General features: G+C 47.6%; 1 protein-coding gene across 8 annotated transcripts in view; it reads right to left on the minus strand.

The window, feature by feature from the left end:
- LOC147025257 (methylcrotonoyl-CoA carboxylase beta chain, mitochondrial-like) overlaps nucleotides 1-21,275 on the minus strand; it is a 92,807-nt gene continuing 71,532 nt past the window's right edge. The window contains exons 9-13 of one of the 8 annotated variants that reach the window (XM_085886052.1): nucleotides 12,430-12,468; nucleotides 11,567-11,689; nucleotides 6,906-7,015; nucleotides 6,669-6,715; nucleotides 1-6,491 (exon numbers count right to left, since the gene is read on the minus strand). In XM_085886052.1, coding sequence (XP_085742178.1) covers nucleotides 6,700-6,715; nucleotides 6,906-7,015; nucleotides 11,567-11,689; nucleotides 12,430-12,468 — 288 coding nt within the window. In that variant the 3' untranslated portion in view covers nucleotides 1-6,491; nucleotides 6,669-6,699. Of the gene's footprint in view, nucleotides 6,492-6,668; nucleotides 6,814-6,905; nucleotides 7,016-11,566; nucleotides 11,690-12,429; nucleotides 12,469-21,275 lie in introns of all 8 variants that reach the window. The other 7 variants (XM_085886049.1, XM_085886046.1, XM_085886054.1 and 4 more) reach the window with 7 other exon arrangements.

The raw sequence follows: 21,275 nt of genomic DNA on the forward strand, positions 1-21,275 counted from the left end.
TGGGGAATAAATGTGATATTTTAATGATGTTATCGGTGCCTTCATTATGACATCGTAATTGCATATGTAGAATGCTACATCTGATTAATATGAAGAATTTTGAGGGTCATCTTAGGACAAAATGGTCCACAGAAAAAAAAATTGGTGATGTCATTGGTCACATGATTCAGCAGCCTTATTGTTTAAAAAATAAATAAAAACCTTCAAAAATCTTCTCTGAAGTGGCTGCACAGATAGAGGCGAAATTTTACATGTATGACCGCCGATACATGAGGAACACAAGATTCACACATATGACAAGATTCACACATCGGTCACATGGTTTGGCAGCCATATTGGATTTACCCTAAAACCTCCAAAAATCTTCTCCAGAACGGCTGGACAGATCGAGGGGAAACTTCACAAAAATGTTCCTCAAGCCTTGGTTGCACAAGTTGCTCAAGGAATCATTGATAGATCACATGGTTTGACAGCCATATTGGATTGAATAAAAATATTAAATGTTTTATTTGGAACCACTCGATCAATCGACATGAAACTTTACGATCATGATCTCGTCGTGATGGGGAAATACATATTTTAAATTTCAACTTGATCATGGTCTGACAGAACTATTTTTTTTTTTTTTGATCAGGGTTCTTTTCGATTTTTTTTTTTTTTTTTTTTGATATGTCTTACTTGGCTGTTCCTGAATGGGTTTGAGGAGAGAGGAGCAGCAGCTGAAATGTGAATCCCATCCAAGTTCCTCCTGATGACTTCATCTTTGCTTTTTTGCTTGTTTGGGTTCCTTCTGATGACTCCATTGCAGCACTGTACTTATTTGGTCTTCCATTTGATTTGATTTGAATTTATTTCAATCCCTTTCTGCATTCAATTAAATAATAATATTAATAAAAAATCGTCATGGGTTAAGGTCAGGTATCCATCAAAGCGGGATGTCTTGGTACCCCGGTCATCACTGCCAGGAGTTCTAAAGTGGCAGTTCTATTTCTGTCCGTCTTTAATTATGTAACACACCACTGCACAAACACCAGACAAAATACACCACACAAAAGTCCTGTTGAGGGTCTGCAATCTCTGATTGCTCTTTTTCTTGGTGCTTTTGTTTTTAGAAGCAGCCTTGGAAAAACGACACGATAAGCTATCTTTACACTTATGCACACCTCAATACAGAGGGAGATCCTGTGCATTAGCTATCGTCATACAAATGTCATTATTTTCAACAAGTCGGCCACAAAGAAGCGGGGGAAAGACACAATCGTTTCACTAAAGTACTCGCATATGAAAGCATTTGCCATGAAGCTCCATCTGTTTGAGACACAAGTCAGTGAACCCAATGCTGCACACTTCCCCTCTCTGCGGGAGGTAACTGACACTTCCCCAAATGACAATATCCCTGAGCAGATAGGGAAATATGTGACAGTAATCACATCGTTGATCACAGAGTTCAACAGGTGCTTTCAAGATTTCGCTGCCATCGAGGACACAAACATGTTCTCATGTCCCTTATCTGTTAATATGGATGAAGCAGCAGAGAACACACAGTTGGAACTTTATAGAGATGCAGTGCGACGACATGCTCCACAGTCGTCACTAGCAGCTCCCACTGCAGGAATTCTACAGGAGCTTGGGAAAGTCAGGATTTCCACAGACAAAGCGACGTGCAAAAAGAATGCTGAGTTTGTTCGGTTCCACGTACATTTGTGAGCAACCATTTTCTCTAATGATTCCAAATAAGAGCTGTTTGAGATAAAAGATAACAGTTACATTTGCAATGTCCTGCAAATCACATCAACAAACCTCATGTCCAACATCACAGTGATTCTCCAGTCCAAGGCACAACATCAATGTTCTCATTGGAAGTGTCACTGGTGAGTAAAATCTTTTCAAACTCACCTTCTAATGTGCTATAATACCATTCGCCTAATTACCTCCACTACCAAGGTGAAGGAGGTTATGTTTTCACCCCTTTTTGTCTGTTTGTGTGCAGGATATCTCAAAAAGTTGTGGATGGAATTGGATGAAACTTGGTGGTGTGTGACCACGTCGAATTGATTCGATTTTGGTGAAGATCCGAATCTGGAACCGGGTATGAGAATTATTTAATGTTTTTCAAAAGTGATTCTTCACCATTGAAAGAGAGTTCACCATTGAAAGCCATTAACGATAGAGCATGATATTTCAAAAATGTATTGGGCCCGATATGTTCTCATGGATCAGGTATTACGTGGCAGAAGTATGCGCTCTGCCGAGTGCCCTTCTAATTTAAATTGCAATGTAAATGATGTTGGCTACTGTGTGCTGTGGAAACTACACTTTTTATTGAATTTATAATAACTAGCAAATACACATCTACGACGGGTATGGGGGACAGGACAGATCACAATACTTGGTTACGGTGGTTTCTTTGGATGTCTTGCGCCGCATTCAACAGCTCAGTTCATATTGGTGGCGTGTCTAGGTGCCCAGGGTAGCGTTTGAGACCGGTCGCTTTAGATTGTTGGCCTTGACACATTGTGCCGGATGAGTAACACGAACAATTTGACATATTCATCGTTTCTATATTACCTCCATCAACAGATTAACAACATGGCAGGATAAAAGTCATAAATGCTGAGTTGAACAAACGTCCTGCACTCGTGGGCTTAGTTAGGTAAAGCTCGTCGTCTGAGACCTGGCCGTCGGTTTGCCGCCGAATGCTGCTGATTGTGACGTCATCAATTCCCTCTTTGAAAATTATATCTGTATTCGATTTTTTTTTTAATCCGCTATCACCTGCGTAAATACATGGAACACATAATGTGAAGATTTCAGAAGCATGAACAGAATATGTTTGGAGAAAAGTGTGTTGGAAGTTCCAGGCTTGCACCCATTATATTATGATGTAAAAATGCAAATTAACTTTGTTTAGTGCTTTGAGAAAGAATTTATAAAATATATGTTGGGAAAACTAGGAGAGGGCAGAATACACACATTCCTCTGTAGTCGTAAACAACCTTGTAAAACCTTATCTGTCTGATGACCATCTAAGTCAGCAGCAAGAAATGACCATCTCCCTGCCACACCCCTTCCTGGGGCTTTAAACAAGCCCCAAAACAGACCAATTGTCCTTCTATGTTGTAATTTGAAGTTCACAATGTTCCATCTGTTGTCAAGGCATACACTGGTAAAACCGTATATGTACACTCAATATTCTATGTAGAATTAAGTCTTTGGCTCACAACGTCGTTGGGAGTCGAAGCCTTCCTCCTGTGCACAAGAGAGTCTTTCAAGAGTCAAGAGAAGACAAGTCAAGAGAGTCTTTAAACAACTTGTATTGAACGAAAGTTTCTTCTGTCTTAAGATGGCTGAAATTGCTTCTACAATGCCACATGTCTGAGCAGGTCAGGTCCGGTATGGGAGCATGTGCCAGAGCAGCGCATCGCTGTGTCCACTTTCCGCCAGTACTCCAGGGGCCTCCGTCTGGCCTTCCCCCAGGCAGATGCCTGGGCAATCCCCATCTCCTCGAGATGCTGATCAAACTCCTGCAACCACGAAACACGTGGTCGGCCCATTGGCCTCCTCCACTCACGAAGCTCCCTCGCTGAGAGAATCTGGTGAGCAGGATCGGTGTTCGAAAACGAGCCACATGTCCTACAACCACAGCTGACACTCACGGATGATGCAAGTAACAAATCTCATTTGAGTCTCTCTCAGCAATCGCTCGTTGGACATAAAGTCTGACCAGCGATAGCCAAGGATTCTCCGAAGAGACCTGCTACCAAAGGAATTAAGTGTCCATCTCAGATCCCTGCACAGAATCCAAGTCTCATATCCCTAGATCAAGACTGGAAGCACCAAGGACCTGAAGACGCGAACTTTCGTCCTCCCACACAGGTACCAGCAGTGGCACACCCCATGACCAGTGAATCCATGTCTCCCCAGGCCTGACCCAAACGTCTGTTGACCTCTGCCTCACAGCCGGCAGAGACATGAATATCACTGCCAAGGTAAGTGAATCTCTCCATGACCTCAACAACCTCACCACAAACAGGTACAGACAGGTTAGCAGCATCCAAGATGTCATTGAAAGCCTGGATCTTAGTTTTGACCCAGGAAACCTGTAATCCCAGCGGCTCTGACTCCTCCTTCAGCAATTCGAGGGCCCCCGAAAGGATATCTGGAGTCTCCGCAAAGATGACTATCCTCTGCGAAATCAAGGTCAGAGATCTTGACATTCCCAAACGATGCACTGCAGCTTCATCTCTCCGACATCCTCCCTAGAATCCAGTCCATACAAGTGCTGAAAAGTGCTGAAAAAAGAAAAGCACACACCCCTGACAAACTCCAGTAACAACTGGAAATAAGTCAGAGATGGTATCACCACATCTCATAGCACTCTCAGTACCAGAGTAGAGTTCAGACATCAGATCGATCAGTTTTGGTGGCACCTCAAGAAGACCAAGAATCCTCCAGAGGACATCCCGATTCACTGAATCGAGCGCTTTACAGAGATCAACATAGGCTGCAAGCAGCCCCTGCCGAAACTCTCATCTGCGTTTGGTGAGGACAAAGAGCAAGGATACGGTCAATCATTGACTTCTTTGGTGTAAAGCCTGACTGCTCTGGACGTTGGTGCTCGAGCAGATGGTGGCGAACCCTATCAAGAATTATCCGAGCAAAGACCTTGCCCGACACTGAGAGCAGCCTCACCCCTCGGTAGTTGTTGCAGTCTTGGCGATCACCCTTCCCTTTCCAGAGAGGGACATCAAGGCCCCTTTTCCAGTCAGTTGGGATAATGCCTGTGTTCCAGACAGAGCACAAAACTGCATGCAACGACACGAGTGCAGCATTTCCACCAGCCTTGAGAAGTTCAGCATGAATGCCATAGATCCCTGGAGCTTTACCCCATTTCAACCAGTACACTGCAGCCTGTTTCCACAAACAAAGGTGGACCACAGTTGATTGGAAGGTCAGCAATAGGGATTGTAACACCCCTGACATCAAACTCGACAGCTGGTGGATCAGCCTGGTACAACCGCTCAAAGTAACTGGCCCAACGGGACTTCACTTCAGACTCCTCTGTCAAGAGCCCATCGCCCTTTGCTCTAACTGCAGTACACCGAGGGATGGGCTTGGATGAACGCAATGCGGGAATTCCCCTGTAAGCAGGACGAGAATCACTTAACCACAGGTGATGCTCCACCCCCTCACATATTCCTCGCACATGGACCTCCTTGTCCACCCTTAGTGCATGTACAGTTTTACACCTCAACTCCCTGAACAGCTCAGCTCTGCCATTCAGCCTGGCCCTGTGAATCTGGGCAATGGTATCCAGTGCCCCTTGATTGACAAAATTCTTCTTCACCCTGCGGTGAGTTCCAAGACATCCATCGGCAACATCAAGGATGGTGGTCTTGAAGGCACTCCACAACTCTTCAAGATTTCCCAAAGCACCCAGACCCCCCAAATTCCCAGTCAGCCTATTTGCAAACTCCTCAGCTACCCTTTCATCCTTGAGCTTGCCATCATCCAGCAAAGGCTAGGATGGTACCATTTTCCTGAATTGAAGCTGCAGCTTAAGAGCTGCCCCAACAAGCTGGTGGTCAGTATTGAGGAACTGAGCACTCCGGTAGACCCTGCAGCTCTGGATCATCCTCCAGCGACCATCAACGAGCACATGGTCAATCTCCTTTGCCACACCGCCAGCGTTGGAATACCAAGTCCAGCAATGAGCTTGTGGGCACTAAAACCATGAACCAGCCACCCTAAGTCCATGACTTCTTGCAAAGTCAATGAACTTAGTGCTGTTCTGGTTTACAGTTCCAGACCCATGGGGACCAACACATGTCTCATAACCATCTCTTTCAGTTCCAGTCGATGCATTGAAATCCCCCATGACTGGAGAAGAGGAAGGCCAAAGAAGAGGTTCATGGATGCGGTGAGGGCAGACATGCGGGTGGTTAGAGTGTCAATGGAAGATGTGGAGGATAGAGCGAAATGGAGATGGTTGATCCGCTGTGGCAACCCCTAACGGGAGCAGCCGAAAGAAGAAGAAGATTACAATGACCACATCAACAGCATGGGTAATGGTTCTGAACAAAACATATACTGGGGTTCACAGTATGTTCGCCACTAGTATAGAAATAATGGGAAAGATTGAGGTTCAATTGGCATGTCGTTTAACCCTCTTAGTGCGAGTTCTTACTGCTGCTTTTGTATCCTAATATCCCTATTAACCTTCGAACAATCTTCTTTCAAATGATGCATTCTTTCAGCTCTTGCATGAACTGGCTTTTGTACAGATGTGCTGGTCTCTTTTGCAAGGACACACTGTTTTAATGGTTGGAGAAGTTTTGCCAAGCTGTGGTGAAAGGTTGTACAGTTTGCTTTGAACCTTGGCAATTGAAATAGGACACAGAAACTGCTCAGAAACGCAGAATGGGACCATGGAAGTGGGGATGAGGAGATGAACGCTTTTGGGCAAAGATCTGCAGACATTGCGAGAGGACCTGTCACAAAACAAGAATTAACGTGTTAGTGAATGCTTTGTCAAGCCTCGTGCATTTAACTTTAACTGAACAATTCCCAACACAATTATCGGCTCATTTACACAAAACGTCAAACTTTATCCCCATTTACTCCACATTCTCCTTCTCCCTCCCCAATCATCATGAATTCTCTCATACCGGGCGAGTGTTTTGAGGTTGTAATACTCCATCATCCCAAAGTCGTGCTGTGGAGTAAAATGCAGAGCTCTCGACATGAAGCCTGACAGAAAATAAATCATAGACACTGCAGTGATGAACAGAGTGGAGTGTAGGTTTGTTGAACCTATTGAAAAGCAGAATGAAGTAATACTGTGTATCAAATCAAAATGCTGTGTTGGAGGCTAATGCCCCAAAAACTGTGGGCAAATCCCTCACCGTTCACGAAGCTCCTTCTGCTCGACGCAAGTCATCTGATCTGGATCGACCATGCAGATGCTGGCATTTGGCCACAGGAAAAGGAAGTGGGGAGAAAAGGCGCGACTGCACTGCATTGTGGGAAAGAGGCAAAATATCAGGATGTTTTCAAATCTCATGAAAAGCCACAACAGGACTGACAACTGAGCAGGGTATAATGGAACAAAATCACTTCCATCCCCTCCAGTTGAGGGACGCAAGCGATTTTGCAAAGGGGTGCTTCTTCCTCGAAGAAATGTGCGAACTCACATCATCATATTGACCCTTCACACAAACACATCCGTCATTTTCATCGACATTGTCATTTCGTCGGGAAAAAGGCAAATTAATTTCGATAATCAATCAAGTTTTAAGTCAAAACAAGTGGTGCCAGGCACAACAAATCCCACCCATTTAAGGCATAAAGTTATTTTGGGGATCAATTTTAAATTTGATACATCCTTAACCTGAATGTTGATTATAAGGAATATTTTAGTCTTAGTTAAGTCAATTAAACTATTTTTGACGAAGTTATGACCGTAAAATGATTTTGACCTTTCAAGGCCACGTAAGGTCAAAGGTCATGGTGTCAAATGAAAGCCAATAAAGGACTTGCTATATGTCTAACATAGTAAACACGCATATTCCTAACCTTTTTTGATTTATAATGGAAAATTTGTAATTTTGACCGATGACCATGACCCCCAAAATTTCAGACCCTACTGATCTTCACAAATATGCATTTTTCACAATAGGAATGGGTAGGATTATAAGTGACAAATAGAATAAGGTTCACTATAAGCTTAGTTTGAAGTAAATCAGATCATTTTTGACGAAGTTATGAGCGAAAAACGATTTTGATCTTTTCGTGACCTTGACCTTTGATCCAATTGGACCCAAAAGTTAATGGGGTCGTCCAAGGTTCATTGCCCACCTGTGGATTAAACTTGATAGTGTTTGCTAAAGCCGTTTTGCCATAAAGTTGCTAACAGACAGACAGACAAATAAAAATAAACCAATGTCACCCGTAGGGTGACCCTATCTTGCCAAAAGGTGACCACGTGTGACTTCTTTAAGGTTACACTGAGGTGAACAGAGCTGCTACCACCAGGAGCGACTGACTCCTTGAGGAATATCTGCCTACGAGAGATTCCGATGAGAATCGTTCTACAGAGTAACCATGAAAAATATGCTTTTGCCTCATAACGTCACCAAATGACGTCATAATGTCTCAAGCTTGACATATCTAGAAAGCACTCATCGAGGTGTTCAATTTGAGGTACTACACGATATGGTTCCTAAAACTTGAAAATTTGACCTTGGGGTCACATATGTTTGACCTGAGGCGCTAACCATGAAGGTCAAGGCCAATCGCCACCAAAAAGTAATCAGCTGAGCGCCAGACCATGAACTATATTCCCATGAAGTTTGAAGACGATCCGATCAAAATTACTCAAAAAATAAGGGTTTCGTCGACTCCCCTGATTTGCGACAGTGACCTTGACCTTTGACCTTGACCTTCAAAATTTTGTGCACTGAAAGGGACCTCTATAGACCTCTGATATGCAAAGCTACAAAAATTTCCAATGATAACTGTGCTCTGCAGAATTTATACGTGATTACAGACAAACAAACAAAAAAAAAAAAAAAATAAAAAAAAAAAAACATACAAGCTGACTAACATATCTTGCAAAAACTTCGTTTTGGCAAGATAACAAACAAACAGACAAATGAAAAATCGTGCTTAGCACGACACTTGGCGAATTAGTTGACCTTTCCGTGTGGTGATCCAAGCTGTAATGTCATGGAATGTGTGGTGTTTATTTGTTCGTACATTAATAAAATGACGCGACGTCACAAATAACAATTATCAGGCGCACGTTGTCATGGTAACGGCAGCAGATTGAAAATTTTCACAACTCATTTAAAGCCACCATGTGACATTCAACAACTTATCATCGGTGCTTGTTGCCTACATTCTGATCGTAGAAAATATTTGAAAATACCGAGGAACATTGCTTTTCAACCAGCTTTACGATCCCGTTATCAGGTTTGAAATATGTTGTAAAACAAAAATATGTATTTTATATGTGTATTTTTCATGTTTTTGGTGATCCTGACCTTGACCTTGGGTCAATTTCTAACAAACTTTGTACACATGTTAATATTACATGCATAAATAGACAGTATAAGTTTCAATATAATAAGTGCAAAACTGTTTGACAAATAGCCATGTGTAATTCACAAAATTCCCCATTGGTTTTTAATGGGGGGGGGGGGGGGATAAAAAGCAAAAATCAACCAATTGGCTGAAGTTCAGTATTACAATACAGTACATACTGGACTTACAAATGTACTGCTCTCTCGCAAACTGTTCTCTTTTATCTTCCCAAAGTGAAAATGACATGCGAGTTTTCAACTGACTTAAAACTAGAAATATATTTTAAAAGTAAAACGTAATAAAATTTGTATCAACAACTGGTGCATTGCAGTTTTGCCTTTTCTTACCCATTATCATCATAGACCATCAGATCTTACTGTGAGGTACAGTCCTGGGACTGTGAGAAACACCATGTAGATGCCCTTCAATGCTTTGATCAGAGGCATCTCCAATCCACAATGGGATCCGATGGCAGGACAAAATTACTAACAATGATGTCCTTAACCGTGTGAGGGCTCAACATTATAGAACTATTCTCGAGAAAATTAATCTGAGATGGGCCGGCCAAGTCTCTCGCATGGATGACCACCACATCTCCAAGGATATCTTTCATGGGGAGTTGACCAGAGGCAGACAACGTTAGGGTGGTGTGTGTCTTTACACTTTTTCAGTTCCACCCACAGAGCACTTTTAACCCACCATTGCTGGAGCAAAATCTGTGATCCATATAGTCTTTTCAACATAATTTTCAGCATTTAGACGAAAGAGTGGCAATTTCAAGGTGGTTAACCCTAATTGTTGTATTCCGAAATGAAAATCAGTCTTACGGAAATATATGAATATGAGAAATATCACTTGAAGAGAAGGGTCGAGTTACTATCATTTCCTGTTTAGGCAATTACTTAGCGGCAGCCGTGGTTATAACACACAGACACTACACACATGAACGGATGCTTCTCCTTTCACCAATAGATGCAAAAAATAGAGTATCATTTCTCTTGTGGCCCCAAATCAAACAAATATATACTGTACAGTATAACGGCACTCACAGCCCATTCAACTCCCACTCCCACCCTCCTCCCAAACATGACTTACAGTAAGTATCATCATTTTTAAGTTACCCTGCATGGACAAGCCCCAGATATGACCTTCCCATCAGTATTAAGAAACACAAAGGTTTGGTGAGAACGCACCATCTTCGGCTTTTCACGGGTGCACATCACCTGGAGGTTTTTGCAATACAGATTGTAACATCAACTTTTGGATGAGTTGATCAGGAAGTTCTCCAACTGTTTCGTTATGCAGAGGCACACCCCTTTCTCACAGATCTGCTTACAACTACTTCTGGCTTCTTAAAAAAAAAAAAATTTCAGTCGTTTCATTCTCCAGTCCTTATCTGGGAGGTACAAAAGATGTCCAGGCCACCACAATTTAATTCATTACTAGTGGTTTCTGCTCGTGCACGCCGAGCAATCTTGGGTGGGAATACGTCATTTCCAAAGTTTCGAAAGTCACAAGTTTTAGTGTTTAAAAAAAAGAAAAAAGTCATGTACAATATCGTCCTCCTTAAAAAAAAGACATGTACTTAAAACTGCACTTCTGAACAATGGTAATCATGCATGAATGGAACTGCACCATCAGGAAGAGAGACCACACAAGTTTGTAATCCTCAAAGTCTAAATGACATCAACTAAAAATGTTACATACACAATGGACGTGAGAAAAGGAGGTCCTTTAAAATGAGACTTTTGCTTGTGAACACGTGACATGACTACCATACGTCTCTTATTACAAAATAAAAGCACAAAAATGTATCCTGACATGCATTCATCTCATGCTGCAACCACTAGCGTATATGTATATTGTTTCTGCTGCCATCACATGACCTCACAATTTTCTTCATCGTCGCAACATTTAATGCATTCATGTCATACGTAAATAGTGGATATGGAATGATTAAGGCTGAAAATGAGCATTCTCGATGGTTAGTCGATGCAAGCAATTCCTGGCATGACCCCATGTAGGTTACCGTGCCGAAGCGCAGTACCTCGCATGCCAGGAGTTGCTTGCAATGGCCGAATGTTGAACGTGCCCACCCTTAGATATCAAACATTAGCGACCGAGGTCCTGACATCACATCAATATTCAACAAATTGGTTTTCACACAACTAGTGCAAGAACATTAAAAAAAAACCAAACAAGGTCTTTGTACAATACAGCTGATCGTATGACAGCACAACTGCTTTGTGGCACCTGGTGACTATGCATGTGGGGCTTTAAAATATGGTGAGTTTTTTTTTTGGGGGTGGATCGGGCATCTACCATACATTTGCTGACCTTGTATACAAGCTGAGATCAAAGATAAACTTCACTGTGCATGGCTTGAGGAAGGTAAACATGAATCGAACAATACGTAATGTATAATAATACATTACATAGCTGCGAATATAAAAGGAATAGTAATTAAAAAAAAAATTCTCACCATGGCATAACTCTGTGCTCCATAAGCATTTCCTGTTACTATGGTAATCTTTGGCACCCTTGAACAGGCCACAGTGGCCATCATGGTACCTTGTGCCTTCAGAGCTTCTGCCTCCTTACCAGCCTGCTCACAAAAATAAAAGTGATATATCATGGGATCCAGAATGTTACATTTCACGTTACTAAAAATGTAAATTAAATGGAAAATTTACTATTCAGACAGACAGTCACATACTTGCAGTGCAAGGCTTTATTACGTTATGCACATGCACGCACGCATGCACACGTTGGGTCACACGAACAAGGTCAGGTTATTTAGTAAAACATCAAAAGGAATGTTGTTTACAACAGCAGCAAAAAATCAACTTGGGAGTGCAACACAGCAATGATGGGTCAAATGGCCTGAGTTCCTCGTTTGAGGTTGTGCAGGATGGTGTGACCACCAGTTGCACTCAGTGTAGTGTCAAGGAGACTTAAATGACAGGAGACCATTTGTGTATCAATTAATTTCCGTTCTGCATACGGAATATATATATTTAAACACAATTCATTCGATTCCCCAAAAAGCATCCAAGTCAACACAATAATGTTACCTCATCATGAAAACATGATGCAAACCAGTGTGAAAAGATGATTTTGTCAGGTTTTGAAAACATCATTAAAACGTTATCAAACAACATTGTTTTTGCAACTTTTTTATGTTATTATGATATTATAAATAAACATCATAAACGTTGAAATGTTTTGAAAACGTATTAAGCATGCAATGATTTCTGATTAGGTTTTCATGATGTATTAAAAATCTGACAAAATAATATTCTCATCACATTTGGCTACAACCTTTTGTAGAAATGTTTTTGTTACCTGTGATGGACCTTCAAAGGTGGATGCACAAGCCAATCTCTGTCCATCGCCCCAACGAGGGGGGGGGGGGGGCACACAACATACTGTTACGGCTGTGGAAATTCGCAAACCACCATTCAGGTCCCGTAGGTGAGGTATCTCTTAAGTACATGTGTAGTTAGCCCCAAACCCGTTGTTTAGAGGGAATAAATGTGATTCATTCGGGCTGCGACGCTTTGAGATAGGCGTTTTTCTGTTCTATCTTTATTTTGAACCAACCACGTCTCAACCACCATCACACAACAACCACCAAACACAATGCCGCTTCACAACAACAACAACCACACCTGCCTCTCAACAACCATGCCATCCTCACCACTCCGCCAGCAACAGTCAACATCTCCACGAACACAAAAGGGGAACAACAACAACTCCCGCCCCGATTTCTCAAGGTAAACAAGAATGACGGTTGAAGCTCAACTCCCACCCCGATTTCTCTGGTAAACAAGAATGACGGTTGAGGCTCAACTCCCACCCCGATTTCTCTGGTAAACAAGAATGACTGTTGAGGCTCAACTCCCACCCCAATTTCTCTGGTAAACAAGAATGACGGTTGAAGCTCAACTCCCGCCCCGATTTCTCTGGTAAACAAGAATGACGGTTGAGGTTCAACTCCCACCCCGATTTCTCTGGTAAACAAGAATGACGGTTGAAGCTCAACTCCCACCCCGATTTCTCTGGTGGAATGCCCCCCCCCTGCGTGCCGCGAAGGGAGGGGCGGGGTGCCGGGGAAATAAAAGGGCGCACGGAGGCGCCGCTAACGAAGAGAGTGACACCAGAGGAAGTCAGGTCAGAGGAGGTCAGGTCAGGGCGGTCGGTGAGAGTGTCAGTATCAGTTGGCGGTTCATGGTCTTCTGGCCGTCTGGGTCTTGGAGAAGCGGTCCGTAGAGCGAACTGCTTGTTGGAGCTTGCAGTCGGTGGGGAGTCCAGACATCGCGGAGGGACGCGGACTGGAGGTACCGCTCTGCCAGCTGTGTTGCGCGGACCTGCGCGTTCGTACAAGGAGCGCCGGAGAGAGCTCGCCCACCATCGCACCGCGAGGGTGCAGGTAACTTGCAACGGTCTCGTGGGACTCGTTCGGTCTGCCAAGTCCCACGCCATAAAGGCCCACGGGCCCCGTCTGCCCCCTTGTCTTTGAGGGTGGCCTTTTCTTTTGTTTTTTTGTATGGATCTTGTGGCGCCATGTCTTGTAAAGTAAAACTGTATAAGTGTTGCCGTGTGTTCGCGTATTCGGTTAGCTCTGCATTGTTGTTTTTGTTTTAAATTGATATATGTGTGCTCTTCGTGTGTCGTGTAAATAAAGTGCATTATGTTGAATTGTTCCCCGTTTCGCTGCGTCCTTTCCTTCGTTTGAATCTCCATCTTGCTTCACGTAAAGGGTTCGTAGTGGGCTTAATACGCCCGATAATTATCCGATTATTATATAATTAATCGGAACCATCGAGGCCGACGATAACACTGCTCGGTTATCCCGATAGCACGGAATGGACCGCTTAAGCGGCCCGTGTCCGGAGTCGACCTGCGGCGAGGTGCGATCGCCCGGTCTACCATCCGCGTGGGTACTTAGGTAGGTCGAGTTTGGCGAACAACCCTATCCCACGCGGGTGGCCAATTGGCACGATCGTGGTGAGGCCGAAAGGCCCACCCGTGACTAGCTCCCGGCGTTAGTCCGAGAGGGTCACGACAGAATTGTCCGTCCAGTGGGCGACGTGCCGCGATTCGAGTCACGTGGCCGATCGCACGCCGGCGGGCGCGAATTCGCAACACTGGTGTCAGAGAGCGGGAAAACAAACTCTCCTGTCTCCAGCTAAATTCACGGGGAATTGGTCCAGGGGTGAGAGGAGCGACCCCCGATTCCCTCCAAATTATGAGCGAGCTAAATTAACCCGTTACGAGAAATAAGATGGCGTCTCATGGCGAGCGGGAGCCGGGGGTATTAGAAATGGATTTAGAATGTGTAGAATCCATGGCCCAGGATGAGATCCCCGTACAGGAAATGCTTGTTGTGCAGGACAAACTCCCCCAACTAAACGCAGAACCCGAAATGGGCGCGACGGCGGCCGCGGCGTATGACGCCTCCCCTCCCCCTCTCCACCAAAGTCCTCGCCGAGTCGGCTCAGCCGAGTGCACTCGACATGGCGCAGTTATTTGCAATGCTGGCGGAAATGAATAACGGATTAAACAACAAGATGGATGGAAATGCGCAACAAATGAACGAAATGAAAACAACATGAAGGAAGAAATGAAAGAACTGCGGGGTGAGACACAGAACATGGGAATGAGCCGAAAAGGAAGCTTGGACGAACTAAAAAACGAAATGAAAAAGTAAGTCGACACGATACGAGCGGAGGTGACCGGGTTAAAAGAAAAAGTAAAAGGAGTGGGGGTCGCAATGGAAGAGAGCAAGCAAGAGAGGGCAAACGAAATAAAGACGGTGGTGGGAAAGATAGACAAAGTAGGAAGAGGACTGGGAGAAGTAAAAAAGGGACAAGACCAAATAAAGGAGCAAATAGGGAAGAACACGACGGCGATAGAGGAATTAAAAAGAGAACAAGGGAAAATAAAGGAGGGATTGGGAGCCGTGATGGAGGACTGTGAGAAAAGACATCGGGAAATGACAGACAGAGTTGAAAACCTGCGAAAGGAGGTAAAGGCGGCGACACAGAAAGGATTAAAGGAAGTGGGGGAGGAATGTAGAAAGAGACATGAGGAGGTAATTAATGAAATGGAGAGGAAAGCCGGAGAAAAGACAGAGGAACTGGAGGAAAGGATAGAAAAAAACCGGGGCGAGATGGAAGAGCAGTTTAGGACAACAGGGGAGAAGATATCCAAGACAAATAAGGTGGTGACACAGGTACAAGGGGAAGTGGAGCAAATAAGAGAGAAAGTCGGGGAACTATCGTTAGAGACGATAGGGGAGGAAGTAAAAGAAGTAATAAAGGGGAAAATAGAGGAAATGGAGAGGAGACTGACGGAATGTGTGGAGACCCGGTGTGAGAGGCAGGGTGACCTCCTTCGGGAACAGGGGGAGAGGATATACTCCCTCGAGGCGGATCGTGCCCAGGTGGAGCCGGTGTCACAGGGCGGAGAAGGAGGCTTGCCCGATGCGGGGGTGAGCATGCCAAGCTTGGGGAGGGTAGAGGCCGCGGGGTCTTTTGGCCTAAGGGGGTACCCAGTATAACTGTTCCGGTGGGTGTGCAGAGTGCGAGTCCAATGGCTTGGGGGAGTAAGCGGGACGACGCAGGGCATGGACAGACACGGACAGGGTTGGTAAATTCCCCGGGCAAATGGCTCAGACCCTGTGGGAGTGAGGCACCGTTGAGACTGGGGAGGTACACACCCCCCCCCAGGAGTCCCTTGGGAACTGGAGGGGGGGACCTCGAAAGGACCGAGGGTGCCGCTACCCCTGTACGATGGCAAGACGGACTTGAGGGCGTACATGGCCCAGTTCCAGTGTGTTTCCAGAGGCAATGGCTGGAACGAGGCGCAGGGTGTGGCACAACTCACGGCGGCCCTGCGTGGCGCAGCCTTGGAAGTCCTGACCACAGTACCCAGTGAGGGGGTGACCCTGGAGGATCTCCATTCGGCCCTAAAAAACTGGTTTGGCATGGACCAGCAGAGCGAGCTTGTTAAAGCTCAGCTCAACGGGCGCAAACGATGCTCCCAGGAATCACTGGGAGAATTGGCACACGACATTCGCCGCTTGGTGGGGATCGCGCACACCAACATGCCACCGGAGTACCGGGAGGAGATTGCCCTGGACCATTTTCTCCGAGTGATAGGGGGCACCGATGTCGGAGCATTGCTGACCGTATGGCGCTCGGACAACCTCCAGAAGGCGGCTGATACCGCCGCCTGCTGGGAGGCAGCCAGAACGCCATTGGGAGGGGCTGGGCGGCATGTGGTGGCAGTCCTACAGGTGGGCCCCATGAACGACAGTGCGCTGGGAGCCGGGGCAACCCTGGGCGACCAAGCGCGAATGGAAAGGATGGTGCAGGACATGTTCGACCGCCGGTTCGGGAGACCTGGGGAGAGGCGGTCGGGCCCAGGAATGGCGGGGGATGGGCCATCAGGGGGTACCCCAATTCGGAACGGATGGGGGTATAATTCGGCGTACCGGAGGCAAACACCTTACCAGAGGAGGTGTTATAATTGTGGCGCAAGGGACCACCTGCAGCGGGAGTGCAACGCCCAGCGCAGGGAAAGGCCCCTGCGAAGAGAAGAGCCACGGCCCCCCAGACCACCAACTCCGCCCAGGGTCAATAGGGATAGCCAGGCCCAACCATCACCCACCCCCCCCCCCCAACCAGTTCCCGGGAAACTAAGAAGTGCCGAACATGTAGGGCCGTGTTCGGCAGACTCGGACGGAGAAGAGCCCTCAGAACTGCGACAGGTCATCAATTGTGGCCAAATTGGCAATGTTAGCTTAACAATTCGGTGCAAAGTTGCCGGCGTAGGGGTAGACGCCGTTGTGGACACCGGAGCAAGCGCCACGATCATCAGCCCTGTGGTCCTTGATTCGAGTGTAGACGGTTGGGATGAGATCTACCGTCTGCAAAACCAGTTTGCAGCTAGCTACCGAGGCAACGGCCCCCATCATAGGACGTGGTTTCGTGTCGTTTAAATTGGGCACCGTGAAAACAAGGATAGAGGTTTGGGTGGCGAAGGTGTGCGACCCATGTCTAATAGGGTTGGATGTGCTAACGGCCGGTGGTTGTAAGATCGACTTCGGCCAGGGGGTCATGCAGTTGGGTGGTGAGGAGTTGCCGTTGGGGGGTGTGAGTACGGATGAGAGGGTGGAGCTGGAGGCTCCTGACTCCATGGTCATTCCCCCGGGTGCCGAGGCGGTGGTCCCGGCCCGGTGGCGAGCACACCCAACGTGGCAGGGCTCCTGCGGCCTGGCGCAACTACCGGCAGGGCCGTCAACCCCGGGTTTAGTCGTGGCCCGCACCCTGGTAAGTACCGATGGGCCAATAGTGCCCGTGCGGGTGATAAATGTTTGCACGGAACCACGCACTATCAGGAAGGGCACGAAGGTGGCAGATTGCACCCCAGTAAAAGAGGTCGCAGAGCTAAGGGACGATAACGTCGAGCCGGACCGGCCCCAGAGGGAGTCTCCAGACTTGATTAGGAATTGGCCCGGTCCCATTTGCGAGATGGTAAATCGGAGTAGTGTAGATTTGGAGGATGCACAGCAGGAGGCCTTATACAAGCTGGTCGACTGACACATGGGGATCTTCTCCTTGTCACCCGAGGATATTGGACGTATGGGCCTGGTGCAACATCAGATCCACACCGATGGGGCCCGGCCTGTCCGTCAGCCTGCTCGAAGGCTCCCATGGAGCAAAAGAGAGGAGGCTGATGAACAGGTTGAAAAGATGCGCAATGCAGGTGTCATTGAGCCCTCGGGAAGTCCTTGGATGTCACCAGTTGTGCTGGTTAAAAAGAAGGATGGGACCACGCGTTTCTGCGTGGACTATCGCCAGCTGAACAACGTGACACTCAAAGACTCCTATCCCCTGCCTAGAATTGACGATACCCTCCACGCCGTTGCCTGCTCTAAATGGTTCTCAACTTTGGACCTTGGGTATTGGCAGTGGAGTATTGGCAGGTGGAGTGGGTATTGGCAGGTGGAGATGGATAAGACTGGGAAGGAGAAAACGGCATTTTCCACAGGGAAGGGACTGTATCAGTTCACTGTGATGCCGTTCGGTTTGTGTAACGTCCCCGCCACCTTTGAGAGACTGATGGAGCGTGTACTAGGCGGCATGCCGTGGCAGTCATGCCTGGTGTATCTGGATGACGTCCTGGTACACGCGAAAACATTCACCCAGGAGATAGCCAATTTGGACCAGGTGTTTGGGTGCCTCAGGCAGGCAGGGCTGAAATTGAGCCCAGAGAAATGCACTTTGTTCGCGACAGAGGTGGTCTATCTTGGACACGTGATAGGCCGCGAGGGGGTGAAGACCGACCCCAGAAAAATTACAGCGGTAGAGGAGTGGCCCGTACCTACAACTGTCAAACAGGTACGGGGCTTTTAGGGACTTTGCTCCTACTACCGGCGCTTCGTGGCAAACTTTGCGGAGATAGCCAGGCCCCTTCACCGGTTGACGGAGAAGGGGTTGAGATTTAATTGGACAGGGGAGTGCCAGGAGGCCTTCCTCAAATTAAAGGGGTGTTTGACATCCACACCCGTTTTAGTGTACCCCACCGATGACGGGATGTATACCCTGGACACGGATGCAAGCCAGGAAGGATTGGGAGCAGTCTTGTCTCAGACACAGGGGGCGTGGAAAGAGTGATCGCGTATTACAGTCGGGCCCTGAGTAGGCCCGAACGAAATTATTGCGTAACTCGCAAGGAGCTATTGGCTATGCTATCTGCCGTGAGCCATTTCCACCCGTACTTGTACGGGAGGAAATTTTTGGTTCGAACTGACCATTTCTCCTTGCAATGGCTCTTACGGTTCAAGGAACCGGAGGGCCAGATTGCAAGGTGGTTGGAAAAGTTGCAGCTGTACGATTTCAGTGTGGTCCATAGAGCTGGTAAGGCTCATGGGAATGCCGATGCGCTCTCTCGACGCCCCTGTCTGGGAGAAAACTGCAGATATTGCACGAGACATGAGGAGAGGGACCAATTGGCAGACACCTACCCGAAACTCCCAGCCCATGCGGCCCGGGTGGTAGGCCCAACTTTTCCACTAACCGCGGGAGAGGAATTTGGTGGATTGGCATGGAGCACGGCCCAGCGGGAAGACCCCGTGATAGGGCCACTGTACAAATGGGTCCAGGAAAACAGGAGGCCCAGTGGGGAGGAGATCGCCCCATTCGGAGCACGAACAAAAGCATACTGGGCTCAGTGGAAGACCCTAGAAATGAGGGACAACATCTTATATCGCAAGTGGGTGGAGATTCCTTCCGAACAAACTTCTTGGCTGGTGATAGTCCCTGATGGGTTGAAGACCCAAATTTTGAAACAGGTGCACGGTACCCGTGCCGGCGGCCATTTGGGCAGGAGCAAAACATAATCTCGGGTCCGCCGGCGGTTCTATTGGTTTAACATGGGGCGCGATGTACAGAACTGGTGTCGAGCATGCGACGCCGGTACTGCGAAAAATGGACCGCCACAGAGGATGACGGCCCCACTCCAACTACATCAGGTTGGGGCCCCCCTTGAGCGAGTGGCCATGGACATTTTGGGACCACTGCTCCCCACTCGCCAGGGTAATAACTACATCCTCGTAATTATGGACTATTTCACCAAATGGCCGGAGGCCTTTGCCCTCCCCAACCAGGAAGCAGGGGTCGTGGCAAAGGCCTTCGTAGAAGGATTTACATGCCGGTATGGGATTCCGCAGGAGCTGCACACGGACCAGGGACGAAATTTTGAGAGCAAATTACTAAAAGAGGTGTGCAGGCTCCTGGAAATTCGAAAGACACGGACAACGCCCCTGAGACCACAGTCTGATGGCATGGTGGAGAGGTTCAACAGGACCCTGGTCCAACAGTTGGCCCTCTTCACCACCACTAACCAGGAGGACTGGGACGAACATCTCCCGTACCTCCTGATGGCCTATCGCCCGTCCCAGCACGGGTCTACCGCGTGTAGTCCGGCGCTGTTGATGTATGGACGGGAGCTGAGAAGCCCCGTCGATTTATTGTGCGGTCCGACGCCTGAGCGGCTTGATAGGCCCCCGGGGGAGGGCTATGCCCGTCGGTTGGAGGAAGGAATGGAGAAGGTCCATGCCATCGCACGACACCAGCTTCAACAGGCGGGCATAAAGATGAAGCGCAGGTACGACCACCGGAGCCAGGTGAGCAAATACCCACCGGGGGCGAAGATTTGGTTCTTTAACCCCCGGCGGAGGAAGGGCAGATGCCCGAAGCTCACCTCACCTTGGCAGGGCCCGGGGGTCGTCCTGGCGCAAATCAGTGACGTGGTCCTAAAAATTAAAATGGGACCACGGGCCCTTCCCCGGATCGTCCACGCGGACCGCCTGAGACCTTACAAGGGCAACCTTACGCCCTCATGGATATGTCTTGCCGGAGGAGTCAGTGCTGGAACAGCCGCTCCCGCAGAGGCGCAAGGCTCGCAGAGCCTTGCAACGAGTTCACGAGCCCAGTAGGGAGGGATGAGATCCCCCCCCCTGCAAATAAGGATTTGGGGACAGTGACAGACAGTGAATGTGTAGAGGGGACCTAGCTTAGCTACGTAGTGTTAAAAGGAACGTGCTGTAGTGTAAGGGACGATGTGGGAGCACGAGTTAGTTAGGGGATGCAGATAGAAGGATGGCAGAGATCAGCGATGTGTGTGTTGAAAAGTTGTGAGGTGAGTACATGATGAGTGAGTGAGGCCAGCGGGTCTGTGTGAGTGGAGCGAATGTGGAATGCATGGTGCGATGAGTGATTGGGGGGAGGAGTGATTCCCGCCCAAGGGACCCCGGGGTCAGTGTAGAGTGAGTTAGCTGGGTTCGTTAAATTGACAAAATGGAGGTCCTTTTGTTGTTGGTGGGAATGTAGGCTCATACCCATTTGGAGGGGTGCAGGAGCCCTGTTGACGGGCTGGGAGCGTGGCTGCGAAAGGTGAGTATCACTGAGTGGGTACCCTGGGCACCAGGCTAGTCGGCCGTAGTAGGCCAAGGGCCCATGGGGGGCCGGGATAGCGTAGTGGGCACGGGTGCGCCCGCATGGTGCAGGGGCCCAGGGCACCATTAGCTGCGTGGGCAGTGTTGTGGGCACGGGTGACCCTCGGAAAGGGGCCCGGGAAGCCAGCCTGCCACGTGAGCGTTTCAGGGGAGTCGCCATGAA

The sequence above is a fragment of the Eptatretus burgeri genome, chromosome 6 (genome assembly GCF_056783735.1).
Source record: "Eptatretus burgeri isolate ZD-2024b chromosome 6, Ebu_testis_v1, whole genome shotgun sequence".
In the NCBI taxonomy this organism is placed as follows: domain Eukaryota; kingdom Metazoa; phylum Chordata; class Myxini; order Myxiniformes; family Myxinidae; genus Eptatretus; species Eptatretus burgeri.